Here is a 19,107-nt window from a genome sequence, read left to right on the forward strand (position 1 = left end):
TTGTTTCACCCTATTTTTCATCCTTGCCATGAACCTCTAACCCTATTTCCATCTTAACTCTTTCTCTTCCTATCTCTTTATTCCTGTTTTCTTATCTCTATCCAACATTCACCATTTTCTCGACCCTTATACTTGCCCTCTCCTATACTCACGAGTTAAAATCCCCCCAGGCCTGTGGACTGAGAAAGGAAACAGGGTTGGGTCGCACGTGCCGCGGTTGCGCTCCACTCAATAGGAACATCACGTTGCTGCGCTCTAGACGCCCTTCGGCCACCATTATCGTGATCGTTAACAGGAGAGAGAATACTATCTTGTCCTGTTGTGTCAAATACATTGTGATTAACGTGGCTGTTCTTTTTTCTATTTGTTGTTTTATGTTGAGTTAGTTGAAGTCTTTTGTGAAGGGATTAGGGAACAAGTTTGTCGGAATATAATGAATGGCTGCAAATGAATACTAGCAGTTTATTTTTTCTGAGGAGCTACTCGAGTAGTGAAGAGAATCAATGAAAGTCACCATGCAATTATTATAATAATTATTCATCATTGTTATGCAATAGTCAATAATAGCAAAATTCATTAAACAAAGTGCAAGACTAGGTACCAAAATCTTCCAAATACAAATATTTTTCTTAAGCACTTTTCTGAATCTACAACTACCCTCACACCTTTTCGAACAAACTCCTGCAGATATTAGCATATAGCGAATACGTAAAGTGCGCCCGCAGTATAGCCAACCGTTCGGGAATTTCTTCCACCTTTTCTGTATTGTCAATGGAACTGGTGAACAACCCCTCGAACCAACCCAGCGAATATTGGTACATGGGGTCGATGTTCGATAGGGAGGCTGTGGTGATAGGAAATATTTTAGTTCTCACATATCATTGAAATAAGGGTTGTTATTAAAGAAGTAATTGTAATGGTGGGACTTAAAGAAAACTTTTGTATAGCAAAGCAACGAATTTGAATGAGGCATATAGAATGTCATTATTTGAGAAAAACACAAACAATCATAACCCTCCTTTTGCTTTGCTGTAGTCGGGTAAAAACAAGCATACAGAGTATCTATTAAATATAATACATATAAACTATTATAATGTAGCAACCTATAAGGAAGAACAGATTGGTGGAATGCACAGCGATGGGCACGTAATCGTCTCGCGCCGTATCGATCGCCTTCTCCGTAATCATCGCAACCTCTTGCTTCTCTTTGATTTCGTTCGACGTGTCCTTCGCCGAGTTTAGAATCTGTTCAATGGAAATTTGTTGAATTACTACTGTTAATATTTATTTGTTATGTGTATTTTTATGCATTCAATAAAATATTTAATTACAAAATACAATGTAAAGAACCTGTCTGTATTGATTGAACTTTTTCGTTCTTTTTTATGAAATAAAAGTAGTCAAAATATAAAAAGTTTTAAATGTTTCGAATTTTTAAAGAACAACGCATTATTATTTCGCTCAATAAAACTATAATTAGTTATTTTAAAACATCACAGATAATAGCCACCGACACTATAGTCATTTTATAGACATAGAAACAATTAAGAAAATACATTTTTAATATATATCTTAACAAATCCATTGGTCCTTCGAGCCGGATCCGACAACTACATGTCCCCTGCAAGAGTTTCACTAACCTGTACAGCCTCTTCATCTTCCAACAAGTGCTCCGACGTGGACAGTACATTTAGAATCTTCTTCTCAATCTCCTGTAGCAATCTTCTATGTTCTGCCCCTTGTGTGGTAAGGTCTGCTTTCGCTTGTTGGAGATCTGGCCTCTCACGAGCTACTACTCGCGCCAGTAACTGTGCTTGTAAACCATCCTTAGCTAGCATGAAGTTCACTAGAGTCACTCGCACGCCAACCTCGGGCAAGTAGTGAGGATTAGCTAGCTTCGTGCTGATGTAGAGCCTGGGTATTTGAAATTAAATTTTATCGACTTGATTAATTACTGAATTGAAAGCTCTTTTCTATGACAAAACAAATTAAAAATTTATAACAATTTATATTTACTCAAGCTCCAATCTGATGTATTCAAAACGTTTGTGCTGTTTTAAATCAATATAGTGCCTTTACTTGTTCTCTAAAGCTAGATCGCCCGAAATAAGTCTCCTCTAAACCAGACAAGGTCAGGAGTTCAGATAGGATAATAATAAAATTGTTATTTTCGATACATACTTAAATTCTTTGCTATATTCAACAATCGTGTCCCCAATTTTAATACACAGTGCACCTCCCTGTCGGAATGTTTGCTGCTGTAGCAAGGGTTCCAACATTGGATCCAGTTCCTCTAGAACATTCTCCAATAACACCTTGAAAACAATAACGAATTTTAGTACCAAGCCAAACTGCATTCTAATAATAAAGTAATATAATTTAAAATACCGGTTGTCCAAACTGGACAGCATTTTCCAGCACTCGTCCCAAGTCTGCTTGAGTCATTCTTACAACACACAAGTTGTTAGGCTTCTCCATATTTTTAATCCATCTGTTTGCCTGTCCTTGTGGATCAATCATGAGAGGCCAGCGACGAGCATTCCTTAAAGTTTTAAATTTTTTCAATAGGTAAGATCAAAATATAATTTTGATAATTTGCCAAGATTATAAATGCAATTTGTAAAAGTTTGCAATTGCAGACGGGATAAAGTAATGAAGTAATATACACATTAGACTAATGCAATTGCATACCTAGCCGGACAATTAGTAAACATGATTATTTTTTGTTTTATATTAGATTTTGCCTACGCTTATAATAGAAGAGATATCATTTAGAAAATCCACATTCATAAACAATATTTTGTTCACCGACCCAGTAACTAGCTTTTAGCTCATGAATGCGCATTAATTCGGGACTGGAATAGATTACCATCACAATATTATGCTTATGTTTTATTATGTTAGGACTTATTTTAAACCTAGATATTCTGAAATAGATTTCTATTTAGAACAATAAACAATCTTCCGCTAATGGAATATATCTAGCCGTGGATTTCTGATATTGAAGGCCTCGATTAAAGTTTCAATGGGGTTCTATAGGTCAAGAGTTCGAGACCGAGTCAACGGTATTTCCATTAAATTGTATGAGTATTGAAAGAAAATAATATGATTAAACTTGGGACGTTATATGAGATATACCTAATAAAAGAAAAACTAATAACGACAATATTGAAATTTTTCTTCCATCAGTAGATTAACATCGGTTATGTTGTAACTTGTACGGTACTGTTCACCGTACCGTACAAGTGAATATTGATCTTCAAAATTTTTCATATTATGCTAGCATAAAAAATACAGTTTATTCAAAATATATTAGAAGTTATTTATTGTCATGCATGCTATCTTATCTTATCTTATACTATTATAAAGGCGAAAGTTTGTAAGTATGGATGTATGGATGTATGGATGTTTGTTACTTTTTCACGTAAAAACTACTGAACCGATTACAATGAAATTAAGCACACATATAGAGGGTAACTTGGATTAACACATAGGATAGGTTTTATCCCGTAAATCCCACGGGAACGGGAACTATGCGGGTTTTCCTTTGAAAACGCGGGCGAAGCCGCGGGCGGGAATCTAGTAATTAATAATTTTAATGTATGTCTTTCATCTACTATACTTTCACATCTAAACATAGGCAGGATCAAATAGGGGCAGGTCGAACCTTTTTTAAACCACTAAAGTTTTGAAATACGAAAAGTACATTATTAGGTTTTGTTCGCGGGGTACAGCTAATACAACTATTAAAAAGGTCAATAAAACCCACTAACATGATGATAATAGCGCTCTCCACACTAAAGTCATCGGAGGGCAGTCCATCTATATTCCACTGCTGTATGGTGACGGGCTCGCCCAGCACCTTGATGAGGCTGAAGTTGAGCGTGCACACAATACCGCACTCGTGGCACGCGCGGGCCCATTTACTTACCTTTTGGGCAAATAATTATGGGATAAATAACAATAATAAGGACAAGGACGACATCTTTATTGAAAATTTCGATACACGAAAAAAAATTTTATGATCTAAACATTTAGTTATTTTTTTTAATTTAAATAATGAAGACAAATCGGTCGCAGTGCATGATATTTTTTATACATGATATTTTAGCTCTAAATTCACAATTGAAGCAATGAGTAATAAATTGTATTTCCAAGCAGAGTACTCTATTGGTATGATTCACATCAGTTAAATTCAGCAACTCAGCTGTAACGAATTATATCCGAGACGCTGAACGCTTTCAGACGTTGAATAGATATGAATCAAATTATACGTTAGTATTCCCGGACATGCAGTCCAACTCGAGATTCAATCTAAGCAGATATCTTGCTTTACAAACTAGAATTCTATGGATATCTTCGATTAATACGAGGAATAACATAATGCATGTTCAATTTTGATTATATGTGCATGTTAATCAAGAATTGAATTGAGCATTGAAATCATATTATTACTGGGAAAGATATTAATTTCCGGAATGAAGTCGTAGCTAATATCAAGTATAGACCACTAATTTATAAAAATGAATCAATTGTGTAGTTTTAATCATATTACAAATCAATTACAAAATACATTACCTGCTCATGTCTAAAGGCGGCAGTAAATGGTCCCAAATACGCTATAACACCAGCGGCAATTAATATATCACCTACAACAAAAAATTTATCAATCACCTTTGTTCGCTCAAAAACAAATATTTTTCATGGCTATTCTATATCACCTGTAAGTGAATTATATGTATCACGTAGATTTTTGGCGATTTGTGTCCATCTAGTTTTCTCCCCACCAAGACCAGATATGAGCATTTCAGCTCGTTTCAGTTTGTTGCTACAGTCCATTACTTCGTCGTCTAACATCTTTTGCTGTCGACTTTGCTCGGATAGCGCTTCTTCTAGTTTAGCTAATTTATCTTGTACCTTTTTAAGAGGAGTTCAATTAACGATATAATTACATTTTTCTCATGAACATTTAAATCATTTAATTGCACATTTATGATTATTCATTTGTATTTAGTATACCAACAGAAGTTCAATGCACGAAAATCAGTCTCCAATATTGATTCTATGACAACCATTTTTTTAACAAAATAATTTTACCCAGTTCTTCCTAAATAATATATTTTGTAAGGTTCTCAAGTGAGGCATTTTAATAAATTTAAATAATCTGCTACTTTTAGATTTCGAATGAAGCGGATGCATTGTATAGTAGCACCTACACCTGAAACACTATCATCACATCATCACATCATGACACCATACCTCCCTCAACTGCGCCTGTTTGACCGCCAGCGCCGCCATCGCCTTATCGTACACGGCCTGCGCGGCCGCGAGCCGCTGCTTCTTCGGCGCCACCACCTTCGCCACCTTGTCGTACTTCGTCATCGCTATCACCCACTTGCACATACCTGGTGATGTGTCATTGCCATCATACATCATATTATGTTACGCTATGTCATGACACGACACGACTCAACACGTCACGACACAGCACGTCACGACACAGCACGTCACGACACAACACGTCACGACACAGCATGTCACGACATGACACGTCATGACACAGCACATCACGACACAGCATGTCAAGTCAGGTCGGGTCACGACATATTACGTAAGGTCAGGTCACGGCTCACGACATATTACGTCAGGTCAGGTCAAGATATTAATAAAATAAAAATAAACATATTACGTTACTATCACGACGAAAAATTTAAATGCAAATCTGTCGTGATGACTCTGTCTGATCGTTAAATGCAAATATGTAACTCAATTAGTAGTTTCACAAACATGATTATAATTAGCCCTTTTTTTCAAGTGGAAAAATTTTCGCGAGCCTTGGGTATCGAGGCAAGATTTCTCCACTTGAAAAAAAAATCTTATTCCTAAGTCCTAACATAGCATGATCAATTTTTACGAAATATAGATTGTAATCATCAATAAACTTACCCTCAGCAGCTACAGACACGGCTCTGATTTTCTCTGGCACAAAGCCATCGTCTTGCATCACAGTGGCCATTAGCTTCTTCATGACTGGTGGAGGAATATTGTCCTTATCATAGTTTTGTAGAGATTCCAGAAATCGTATATCATTGAGCAGTTTCTTTGATGGCCCCCAATAGTCTTCTATTGTACCCACGCCGGACGGATTTGGTATTTTGTCCGGTTTCACTTCCTATGAAATAAGTACTAACTAGCATCAGAGTTTATTGATTGTGAATGATCATAATATTATTGACGAACTTACCGGATCATCCTACGTGAGATAGCATTGAAAAAAAAGTTTTTAGGTTAGCTTAGTTATCATAAATTTATATTTTGTTCTTTTCTATCAGAATAGTATCACCTATTTATTGGCTTTATTCGTTTTTATAGGTATTCTATAATCTATCAATTTTCGATCGAAACTACTGTCTTTATGAAAGTGATATCTTACAGCGGCGGCGAGTTGAGCGCTTCGAGTACTGTCAAGATCAGCATTGCTTCCGATAGGCCCCCTTCACACACGTCTCTTTACCTACCTACCTCATTTTTAATTCCCATTTTCCTTCTGAAAGCTGTAGGTATCATACCTTGAGTATACAAATGGCTTCCATCACCAGTTTGATGCCTCTCGGCGGGCTCTTCATCGTCTTGATGAAAGTGATGTCTTGTGGAGTTAGCGTATCGAGTGCTGCGAGTGCACTGTTCAGGATCGGCATTGCCTCCGCTAGGTCAGCGTCACACTCGTCCTTTATGCCTTGCGCTTCGCGGGCCTGAACACGTAGTTATTGTTAAAGTTGGTGATGAGTCAAGTTTTAATGTTAAATAATTTTCTTTTTAAGTTGACACAATATTAGTATTACGTGAAAAAATGTTGTGTCAAAAACCTTTATTTGAAGCAGAAAGCCAATTATTGTCTGACTGAATTATAATGAAATAAATAATACACAGATGTAATTAAAACTTAAGAATGAGTTTTTTTTTTTCAGAGAAAATACAAACAATTCCAAAATTATTGCAATTTTCGCTTTTTATTATCGACTTTAAAATCTTTACCTCATAATAGAGTATAACAAGTTATATTACAGTCCTAATTGATGAAAGCTCAATGTTTTACCTGTTCCTCAGCAGCAGCTTGATCCATCAGCACTTCAGCTTCAACCAAAGCGACTCCTTCCTTCTCCTTCTCCACTTTAGCAGTTGTTTCAGCGACCGCTGCTGCTCCAGCTGCTAATTTCGGCTGCAGCACTTCCAGCGCTTGTTGTAAAGCGGCTACCGATTTTGCAGCTATTGCTAATTGATCCAGACCAGTGATGTAGCGCTTTTCGCCTGTTAGTAATTCTCTGTGAACATGAAAATATAAACAATGAACAGTTTTCAGACTATTGAGAGTTCATAAGAATAATTTGTATTTAAACCGAAAAAAAAAACGATATTAGGAAATGCTGTATTTGAAATAAATTGTCAAAGGTCAAGTCGCAACTCAAAACTCAAATACAAGCCAACAGTTATTTCCTCATTGGAACATCCAACCAACGTCTAAAATGTAAATGGTACAGTACAAAAATAACAAAAACTCACGTCCTCTTCTTCCCCAGCAGCGATTTGAACATATTAATGAGTTCCAAGTACGCCGTGGGCGTGACGTAGTTGTATCGTTTCAATCTCAACAAAAACTCTCTCGTAAGCTCTTGTGTATCCGTGTGGAATATCTGGCAGAGCTTGATGGCAGTTTCTCGCTCGAGGTCAGTCAGTTCTACGTCTTTCAAGAAACGGGTGGCCACTGCGAGCAATGCGTCTGGAGGCCATTCCTAAAAATGATGCTTTTTTCGATTAAATGAATTTCAGACGTCTACGTCACATTAATTCACATAAGAGCAATTGTTAAATTATCAAGCATCTGCAATGCATATCTGAAGCGGTAAGAAAAACGTTTCTAGTTTTAGCATTAGTACTTATGTACGATATTCAATGCTAGAAAGCTAACAGAATGTATTATTGGAAATTTAATGGTATAACGTTTTGTAATATAAAAGTGTTGAAATGCCAAAAAAAATATATTCGTCACCTGGAACCAGTCGATGGTGCAGCAGTTGACCAGCGAGGGGAACTTGCGGATGCGCGTGCGCAGCGAGGTGCCGGCGGGCGACATGGCCAGCACGATGTGCAGCTGGTCGCGCACGATCGACACAAAGTAGGCGTACAGCGCCGTCGGGCTGCCGTCCGTCTGCAGCGACTTGTCGCGCTGCCGGTCTATCTGATGGGATACACTCCAACTCAAACGGTTTGTTAATATATGTGTTCACGTCAGACGTGTATAACGTGTATCACGTCACACGTCTGACGTGACGTGACGTTCATGTTAGACGTGTATCGTTGTTCACGTCAGACGTGTAGTGTTGTTCATGTGAGGTGTGTAGTTTTGTTCATGTGAGATGTGTAGTGTTGTTCATGTGAGACGTGTAGTGATGTTTATGTCAGATGCGTAGTGTTATTCATGACAGATTTGTAGTAATGTTCGCGTTAGAGGTGTACTGTTGTTTGCGTCTGACGTGTACTGTTATTCGCGTCAGAGGTGTATTGTTGTTCGGGTCATACGTGTGTTACTACTACTGTTTTTCATTTAAACAAACATATGCAATATCGGCTTTATTTGCAGAATCGTACAGCAACGCCACAAAGCTTTATTTCAGGAAGGTTTAATAAAAATCTAACATCTTTCAGAATACAAACGATTCTCCGAATGTTAATTTTCTTTAAAAAATGTACTTAATAATAATATTTCATAATCAAACTTGAAACATAAATATAGTAACTTCACATTCAGAAAAGTACAAAAAGTCTTGAAACTCAATATCTTGCCATTTCTTGGTACGTGATGCACCCGGCGGCACTGTACGCGTACTTCGTGTCAATAGAAACTTACATCACACTATTCACACGAAGTGCGCGTAGTGCCAACGGATATTTCTTCTAGATTTTTCGACGGGGGAAAATTCTTGTAGCAGGAATTCTTCGTTTCGTTTTCCAGAAGTTTCATAAATTACATGGATACTATGTATATTCTATTACAAATGTTTTTTTTTTAAAACATCACAATTAGCTGAATTCATAATGTAATAACTAGTTAATATTTATATTTACACAAAGTTATTATATGAATGAATTTTGTTTGAAAAAAATTCTTCAAACAAAACAAAGAACGCAGAATTAAATAAACATAGGTATTATGATATCTACGGAGTAATCACTTTAACATGAGACTTCTTAAGTATTATTTCTACAGAACTCACTCGAATAAATAAAGCTTAAATTTTAACAATCACAATACTCGCTAAAATATTTGCTCATTGAAAAATATTGCGATATTTCTTTCCGAGAACACATTTTACGGGCCAAATGAACTGTGTTATCAATGCTCCATATTTCCAGTCTCGTGACTGCTTTTTCTAAGATATTTGCAGTCTTACTTCGACATATATTGGTTTCTTTAACACAAAGAATGTTATATTAAATAACATAAAAATAACAAACACGTACCACTCTCATTTTTTCGCACAATTCTGCCTTTTCGTCCGCTCCAAATATGTTCGGTACTTCACCTGAATTCAACATATTGTTCACATCTTCCAAGAAACCTTCTTCTTTAATCTGAATAAAAAAGAAAATAATTTTACGTATTCGACATTTTAATTAGAAAAAGCAGTCATAATCGCTCTAGAAAAAAACAGTTTTCAATAATATTTTCCACTAAGTAAATGAAAAAATAATTTTCTATTGTATTTTCACATCCTTTAAAAATATAAACATGCGAGCGCACCTGTGATTCAATAAACAAGAACACCATGTGTAAGTCCGGAGTGCTAGATTTCCGAAGGAGCGTTTTCAAGTCCTCCCTCCATTCTGTTTTACCGTATGTTCGACTCATTTCCACCTGCATGATTATAATGATATATTTTTAAGATTTTAAAAATTATAAAAATCTAAATACAATCTAGATAAAATTAAATGAATAAATCTTCCATTGGGTATTTATTTGTACCAACAATGCTCTCCGATTCCAAACTAATAAACAACAAATCAATGTCAGTCCTGAAATTGGACATATTATTACTACATCAAAGGCGAAAGGTGTGGAATTCAAAATGCATAGTGAGTGATGAGCGAACTGTATGATGTAGCATGTAAAAAACCAATGTCAAAACTATAAAGCGCAGAGTTACATGGTAAACAACTAAACAGTATATGGTACAGTACAGGTACAGAGTATATTTTTCATGTGTATTTTTATGTGGTTTTTTTTTACTGCGAATAAATAAATTCTATTCTAAATTCTATTCTACATGATGGTGCACGATATAAAGCATATGTTTGGAGAGTGTAGGGTATATGGTATATTATGGTACATAATATGTTACAATGAGCAAGGTGCAGAACAAATGATACCCGTACAAGTTACAAGCTACACCGTACACGTCATACAGTACAAGTCTACCCACCTGAAACAGATCATACTCGTTGATATGCGCTGCGAGACGTGTGAGCGACTGTCTGCCCGAGCCGCCGAGCCCCACGAGCAGCGCGTGCGACCGCGGCTGTGTGAGCACGCGGCATATGCGCGACACGTGCTCGATCGCGAACCTGACGTACGGAATTACTTACTTACTTACTTACCGGGCTAGATTGTGGTCAAGCGTTTCCCTATTGTGCGTAGATAGCCATCAAACTCAAAAGTGAAAGAAAAACTAAAAATTACTGCGTTAAAAAAAGCAGGCTTCAGAAAATGGAAAGTGTAAAATAATAAAGATTTGATATCAATTTATTACTACCTATTATTTAGATGTGCTCCTGTCTGTCCCTCCTTTTTTTGAAGTCGATAAAAAAAAGTTATGCTACACTTGCCTCTTATACCACCAGAAAATAGAACGCTTATAACATTAAATAAATATATTCCTATTCTATATGCGATAAAATCACATTTACAGCAACTATAATAATTGCACCATCCACTTTATTCCGTCAACACAAACACACAAGCGAGTGTAATGGAAAATCTATGTAAATATCGACAGATTTATTTATTTGACGATACCGATCGGCTAGCTTTATGCAGCTCACGTATTCGACGAGGTTTCGGTTGTAGCTTTTTGAAAAAAAGTTTCGGAACTTTTGTTTCGTTTTCACCAAAGGGGAATTTCAGATTATATTTATCCTAAATGTTACGTATCCCGATTCCTGCTATTTTTTGTTTTGATAGTCATCAAAAACGAAACATTTTATGTACCTACAGTGATAAATTTTTCTCCTTACCTCGCAAAAATCACTAGTAGTATATAAAATAAATTATATTGAGACATTACAGAGGAATAAGACAAGAAAACATAATATGTTCAGACTGAACTTTTATCATACCTGAAAAGTACAAGGTTCATAGGCTTTTTGGACATATTATTGAACTCGACGAGGAAAGCGTCGACGGTCGAATTCAAGTGTTCCATATTTGTTGTTTCCATATAAAATCTCGTGTCCACTTTTGGGTTGGCGAAATCGCAATATATCAGGTTGCGGAGATGCAGATCTGTTATCTGTTGAACATTAGGATTTATAAGATAAAGTCCTACATCGTGCTGCACATAAAGTTCTGAGATTAATTAAACACCGATAGATTGTTCTGAAAGTTTTAATCACAACTAACTCACCATTGTTCCATGGGCTACTCTTTCCCATCATTTTCAATATAAATCTACCAGTTCAGTTTTAAGAAACCAGTCATTTGAAATAATGTCATCCCGTCAATTGAAGTCATCAGTAGAATATATTTACATTTCATTTTACCACAGCCGCTTGTCGAATACAAGCCGGTGGTATACCAATATACCATCCTATGCAATGACTGCCTCATCCTTAACGAACGGCTCTACAGCTGTCTGTTCTTACCTTCTCAATAGGGTTCGTCAGGAGACGCGAAAGCACCTTATAAAAATCATCATTCAAGTTATTCTTGGTAGCTTCCTGTAAACACGTAAAGAGCTTTTTCTACCACTACTCCCACCTACCTTTTCATTGGGATTCACCAGTAGCCTTGTCAACATCTTATCGAAGTCATCATTCAGGTTGTTTTTGGTAGCTTTCCGTAGACACGTGGCGAACCACTGTCTATTGCGCTCTTCCACCAGTCACTCGTGTACCCACAGACACTTGTCTTATACAACACCTGAATCACCTTAAACAAGCAACTTTTCATACCACCTCCTCTCACCTACCTTTTCATTAGGGCTTGTCAATAGCCTTGAGAGCATCTTATCAAAGTCATCATTCAGGTTATTTTTCGTAGCTTCTCGTAAGCACGTGACGAGCCATTGCCTATCGCGTTCTTCCACCAGGCGGTCAGAGAACACGCGTAAGCACTCATGTACCCATAGCCGTTTGATGGATTGCAAGTCTGGGGTCACTTCTGGCACGGATAGAAGAACACCCTGTACGTTTGTATGGTAAGATAAATCTTAGGTAGTTTTATTAGAGTTATAGGTAGTTCTGTATTGAGAGCAGGATGGTTTGTCTTATGTGACGAGTAAACGTAACTTGGTAATAAGAGTGGGATGCCCTAATATTTGTGTAAATACTGTTGAGTTGGATATTAACACTAAGCTATCCTGTAACATGTTGTTAGTTTCGGTAAATCTTACACGAGCGGATAGTCAGACATATTGTGATGATTCAGATTCGTTTGGTTGTTTATTAGCAAAAGTACACATTGTCACAGTTAATTATCAAAATTTTAATATTTTGCTCTATACTATAATTTACTGAGCTCTTTTCTGTAATAGAAACAAATCCACAGATGTTCTCACAACATCAGTTTGAAAGAAGCACGTTAACATGCACATAAATTATAACAAGTTTAAATCTCGCAAGCTAAATTGTTACAAAGAAAACCGCGAGAGAAACCGGCAAATTAGCATAAAATCTAAACAAATCGCGCGTAATTTGCGGTACAAAGTTATTACTGCACGTACCAGGATGACTCTGGAGAAATCTCGCAGATTGAACGTGTAATGCGACTTGGAGGGCGTCGGCAGCAGGTTGAGGCGGCACTGCTTGTACACTTCCAGTGTGCCGGCCACTATCTCGTCGATGCACGGGTCGAACTCCTTCGAGAAACCCCTATGAAAAAGATATTTAAAAAAAATCTGAAATAATTTATGTATTAAGACTTACTATTTTAAATAAAATAAGTTGTTTTGCCTGCTACGAATTTTTTTTTATTTTTGTTTTTCAGATTTTTAGAAGATTTTTTGAAGTGAAACTTCTTTAGGCGCGTTGAGAGTAAAATTTGAAGGTCGCGTCATGGCAATACCGTCACGTCATGGAGTAAGGCGACGATTTTGATATCTTCGAATCTTGCTAAAGAAGTTTCACTTCTTACACGTGTGCTCGGTACACACGCTCCTTTTTATCATCCTAAACCAAGCAGCGACAAATTCAATAAATAAAACATCTGTGAAAGCCTTTCATGAGTTATTAAAAAAGACTACAACGTTTCGATATTTTATATGTACATAATAAAGTACACTATCGAACCTAGTGTCAAGATGCCACAACATAATTCTGCCGAAGATAACTTGCAGAGTTTCGTCGTCAAACTCGTCGATGCAGAAGAACGAAAAGTGTCGCGAGAACCGCGGCGTCACCAACTTCGCGCCGGGCGTCGGCTTACCCATTGCACACATAAACTGGAACAAAAGTTGCATGATGTTGTTTTTGATAAAAATTGATATAAATACAGCTAAAAGCTTAAAATTTATATGTATTATTTTTATTATTTAAATATTTTATTTTTATAAAAATTACTACTTCTAGAAAGGTTTCTTTTACTTCTACATTAATATCTTATAGACAATAAAATAATTATTTTAATTAAGTAATTTAAGAGAATATTCCAGGTGAACAAAGTGAAACTAATAACTATCTATGTAATGTAGATATACTGTATAATATATCAGCCCCCCTATTCAAGTGGCTTTCCGTTAGCGTAGCGTTCAATAGAATAGACTACGAATGTATGAGATTGACGTTAAGCTGTAGATAAACGTATCTACAGCTTACGTCAATGCAGTGTTTAGTGAGCGCTAGTGTGTGTATGCGTAATTGATAGTTTTGTGTACTGATGCTACTGCACATCGATGCAGTGTTCAGTGAGCGCTAGTGTGTGTATGCGTAATTGATAGTTTTGTGTACTGCTGCTACTGCACATCGATGCAGTGTTTAGTGAGCGCTAGTGTGTGTATGCGTAATTGATAGTTTTGTGTACACATCGATGCAGTGTTTAGTGAGCGCTAGTGTGTGTATGTGTACGTGTGTGTGTATCCGTGCGGTACACGTACCTGCACGTCAATAAGGTGCATGGCGACGTTGGTCTTGCGGTCGTACCACAGGCCGAGGTCGATGCCCTGCCGCAGCACCTCGATGGGCGGCTGCGCGCCGTACGTCTCCGCCTGCGGCATGCTCACGTCGTCCACGAACACCACGCAGTGGCAACCGATCGGGGGACCGAACACGCCTTAGGGCATCGCATAATACGATATTCGTTAGAGGTGATCGGACAAACTCACAGAAAAAACATAACACAGCACATATTATTTGTTAGAGGAGAGCAGACGGAAATATCCTAGTATTAACACCATGCAGTAACACCCGATTGTGGGGCCGAACACGACTTAGGGCATCGCATATGCCATTTTTTTATAGCAAGACGCACAAAGTCACAAAGAACAATCCAATTAAGAAAAATGCTATGCTCCGTTTGGAGCTGAGATGTAAAAATGTGTTTAATACCAAATCAGAAAACAACAACTATATGCCAGACGAACGCTATTTTACTGAATGTTTAATCCATGCATAGTTCCATGCTCTTAAAATAATGAAATATCTAAAGCTCTACATTTCTGATTTCAATCTTAAATTCATCAATTCGTATTGGTTACTGACTTCGGCAAAGAACCTAAATCATTTTGGATCTAAAATTTAAAAAAACCATAAAAGCAACGTTGTTAAATAAAAAGTAATGTGAAAATGACCAAATAATTTTTGAGCAATAGCACCTTAAGCTCCTCGGAGCAATTTTTCAAACAGCAGTGACACCTGTATTGCATGAATAAAATTCATCCGCGCACAAGCGGCACTAATATGAGTTAACGTATCTATGTCAGTGTCATTTTTCAAAAGATATACAAGAAGCTTGTACCGTATAAATCTTACGTAATATGGTAAAAATAAATAAACACAAACCTTTTCTTCTCTTGTCCAGTTTTCCCATGATTATATCTTGGGTTTGGTTGCAATTGGTTTGGGCAGAAAATGCCATTATAAGAGCTTTGTACACTCTGGTGTCGACCCTTTTCACAAGAAAATCCTGCAACATTATCATTTTTTGTACTCTATAGCACTAGTACACAAAAATACTTCGAAAACTATTGTATATTTCGTCACAATATGAAAAATAAGTAAAATAAAGAATGAGCCCCATACCTAACACCACATTCCCTATTAGACAAGCATCAGCTCGAAGCAGAGACTCGGAATATTATGAAATATGCCTAAATCCTGATCATTAATAAGCACCTAATAACCCTCACGTTTCACTCACAATAATATACGAAGACTTCCCCGTCCCAGTGGGTCCAACCATCATCACCGCTTTGTGATGAGTGACGAGCAACTTGAACAGCGCCAAGTATCTCACACTGTCCAGGGTTGTCACCAGGATCTGGTTGGGTGGAGTGTCCCTGCTGATGGGAGGTGCGGAGACCACGTCATCTTGCCACGGCTTCCATTTTCCTTTACCCTGAAAATTTCTTTTGTTGATGATAACTTTCCAATTCGTTATTATTATGGTAATTGGTATTGTTGATGTTTATAAGTAAGCACCATTTTTAATATCAGACTTCTGCATAAGATTATGAGGCTAAGAAATATTCGAAAGTCAAAAAGATTTGAACTTAAGGCTGCAGTCTAGCAAAATTGCGTTTTCAACAAGTTATTTGACATTTTTTTCCCGGCTAATGAAATGATAAACTGAATTTTTTTTTCTTGTTTATCAATTAGTGTTATATACGCAATGCGCGTGAATTTTTTCACATTTATAAAGTTACTTTATGTTACCTTAATCAGGCCTTCAAGATAAGTCTATTACCCCCAAAGACATTTCGAGCTAAGTTTGTGCACTCACTACGTTGCAACCGATTACAATTTACACAATCTGATCAGCGCATTATTATCCTTATATAGTCGTTATTAAAAACTGCTGAACACAATTGCCGAAAAACTTATGATTTTCTTAATTAGAACGTTATAAATTCATTAAATTTCCCATTTTTTGCCTTACAAAATCTATTGATAAATACTGCTAAAAGTTATTTTTTCCATTAATTTATTCGAGTTGGTTGAAGACCAATGAGTATTAATCCTTTAAAAAAATTTTTTTTTGAATTTTGATAATTCTTTAAATATTAAAAAAATATTTAAAATAATTAGGAAAAATCCTAGCGAATTTCTTCAGTCGCGCTCCTTGGGCCGGAGCGTTCTGACGTGTGCTCTACGCTCGATTTTCCTTCATACCGAAGTGAAAGTTGCTCTACTTCATTAAATTTAATATTTTTGTTAATTGATTATTTTTATCTTAGTTTTGTGCAAATATTCGTATTTTTAAACATTTGATTTCGATATGGAAAATAAACGAAAAAAATACGCGTGTAACTACTAGAAAAAAAAATTATCTTCGAACATAAAGTTAATGAAACCAAATAGATTGCAAAGGCGATTGGCAACAATTTCTTTATTTTACGGGGTGTCAGTAAAGGGATGTATATTTCTTTAAAACTAAAGTAAGCTCATAAATTTTCTTATAATATAATTTTTTTGAAGTTCCAAAAATGTTTATTTTTCGTTTGAGAAATACGAAATATAATATAAACTTGTATTGAGAACTTGAACTTCCCAAGTTCATCCGGGGAAATCCCCATACGGGGAAAATGATTTGTTTACTCCAAAATTGATCCGAGGTGTTTTAATTTTTTCTTCTAGTCATTTTCAACGTAGCGGCATGTTGTTTGATTATTAATTTTGTAACTTAAATACAGGATGTTGGTTTTATATTCTGATCTTACAGACGCGCTGACAAATTTAGTCCGCCATTTCTAGTTTAGTCTACCAACTCTAAGTACAAATATTAAAACGAATGGATTGTCATCACATCATCAAAACGCAGATGTAATGGAAGATCACAACAACATAGAAAATTCAGTGAGTGTTGAGAACTAAACAAACACAAGTAACAGAGACGCGAAGAATAAAAAAAGAGGACGAAAACGATAATACGTTGATGCTTTCCCTTTTCGACGTATTGTTAGGGTACATCACCAATCTGCAAAAAACAAAACTGATGATTCCCAATTGCTGATTAAAAATGAAAAACAAATAATCGACAACAGTGGTGAAAATTTGCTGATCACAATGAAACATCCTTCAGTGGTAGCAGATTTACTCATTTCAAATGTATCGGTGAACAGCGTAAAGGAGAGGAGGACAGGAAAACATTATGAATGTGGATGGTGGATTGTATACAGGGTGTAATCGATAAGTATGTGCAGGCGATTATGACGTTATTATTGCAGGTATCAAAAAACTTAAAACTGATATCCTAATTACTTTACCTAATGAATTAATAATAACTTTTTAAAAGTATAACGAGAAATATCTAAAAAATTTACTTTATACACTCCCATATCAAAAAGGGAAAATGGGACTAGTAGAAGTTAAATGTCTAATTCCGGCAAAAGACATGAATGCGGAAGATGCGGTTAAAAAAAAATTAATATTTGAAATACAATGCAAAAAATAACACTTTTGTCATAGATAAGAATCATGACTATTTTTTCTAAATTCAGGGACAACTAAACGTTGCAGAAGCAGAAGTCTGCTTATTTGCTGTTTGGACTGGAGTGAATAATTCGTTAAAAATATAATATATAAAAAAGTATGTAACGTTTAGGCAAAATAAAATGATGGACCATTATCAAGATTTTACATAAATTGCCTACTGTCAGAATTGATTGATTCGAGACTTCAGCATTCGATGCCCATCAAGGACCCATCCTATATCATTTCAAGCGATTGAAAAAAAAGAGATAAATCCAGTGCAACCGATAAAGCATCAGAATGCTAGCAAAAGATTTATTAGGTTTATCAATATAAATCTATATATTACACATAATATAATAAATCTGTAGAAGACGCGAAGACTGACATCCGCGCGGACGGAGTCGCGGGCGGAAGCTAGTCAGAAATAAATATCTTTTGTTTTCATTTAACACAAACATTACATTTTTTTATTATATACAAAATTTGTTTATCCGTTTTATTAGTTAAACTGAACAACTTTCACTAAGAAACTTAGGTCGAAAAAAATGTATAGAGTTCTGCATTTTGTATGGAAAGCTTATTTTTTTTTATATTTCGTCCAAATTTCTTTGTAAAAGTTGATCAGTTATATAAACATGTAGTTAAGATATCAATAGAAAGTATTCGCAAATTTTGTGTACTGATAAAAAAAAATCACCCGGTGTAATTTTCACGAAAATTGTTTCAAATTGTCATTTTTGGTACTTATTACGAATATTAAATTATGCATACGAATGATTTAATTTTTAAAAATTAAGTGGAGCAATTTTCCCTTAGTACATTTGTATTATTTACATATAGGATGACAGGATGCATTTGTTTGCACTACTAGACCAAGCCCTTAAATAAATTCAATATTTTAAACTAGTAGCTTTTAGCTAAAATACCTCTTTTATGAAACGATAATCATATACAAGTCCTTCTTTTGGCAAAGAGAATATGTACTGCTTCTCCGGTTTCGGTATCTCTCGGGGATAATTCAACGCTTCTATGACCTAAAATGTAAAGTTTTAGTAAAAATTATTGCTCTTTCTAGCCTTATCTTATATATAAAATTCTCGTGTCACAATGTTAGTCTGCATACTCCTCCGAAACGGGTGGACCGATTTTCATGAAATTTTCTGTGCATATCGGGTAAGTCTGAGAATCGGCCAACATCTATTTTTCATA

At 36.0% G+C, this 19,107-nt stretch overlaps 1 protein-coding gene across 1 annotated transcript; it reads right to left on the reverse strand.

Annotated features, from left to right (window-relative positions):
* Positions 1 to 148: 148 nt before the first annotated feature.
* LOC149910180 (dynein axonemal heavy chain 7-like) lies at positions 149 to 15,931 on the reverse strand. Its single transcript, XM_090109133.1, has 27 exons — positions 15,907 to 15,931; positions 15,626 to 15,849; positions 15,268 to 15,391; positions 14,364 to 14,539; positions 13,561 to 13,712; positions 12,996 to 13,143; positions 12,243 to 12,455; positions 11,917 to 11,991; positions 11,392 to 11,564; positions 10,479 to 10,620; positions 9,800 to 9,913; positions 9,520 to 9,630; positions 8,048 to 8,236; positions 7,561 to 7,790; positions 7,097 to 7,322; positions 6,570 to 6,752; positions 5,947 to 6,172; positions 5,260 to 5,405; positions 4,722 to 4,917; positions 4,579 to 4,649; positions 3,774 to 3,931; positions 2,389 to 2,542; positions 2,182 to 2,315; positions 1,641 to 1,914; positions 1,104 to 1,245; positions 666 to 844; positions 149 to 316 (listed from the first exon to the last, which is right to left on the reverse strand). Exons 1-27 carry the CDS (start codon positions 15,929 to 15,931, stop codon positions 149 to 151), a joined length of 4,353 nt encoding a protein of 1,450 aa, XP_089965259.1.
* Positions 15,932 to 19,107: the final 3,176 nt, after the last annotated feature.

This window comes from Colias eurytheme, chromosome 2 (genome assembly GCF_061535395.1).
Source record: "Colias eurytheme isolate Ceu_HAF_F1 chromosome 2, ilColEury1 Martin Lab GWU primary, whole genome shotgun sequence".
In the NCBI taxonomy this organism is placed as follows: Eukaryota; Metazoa; Arthropoda; class Insecta; order Lepidoptera; family Pieridae; genus Colias; species Colias eurytheme.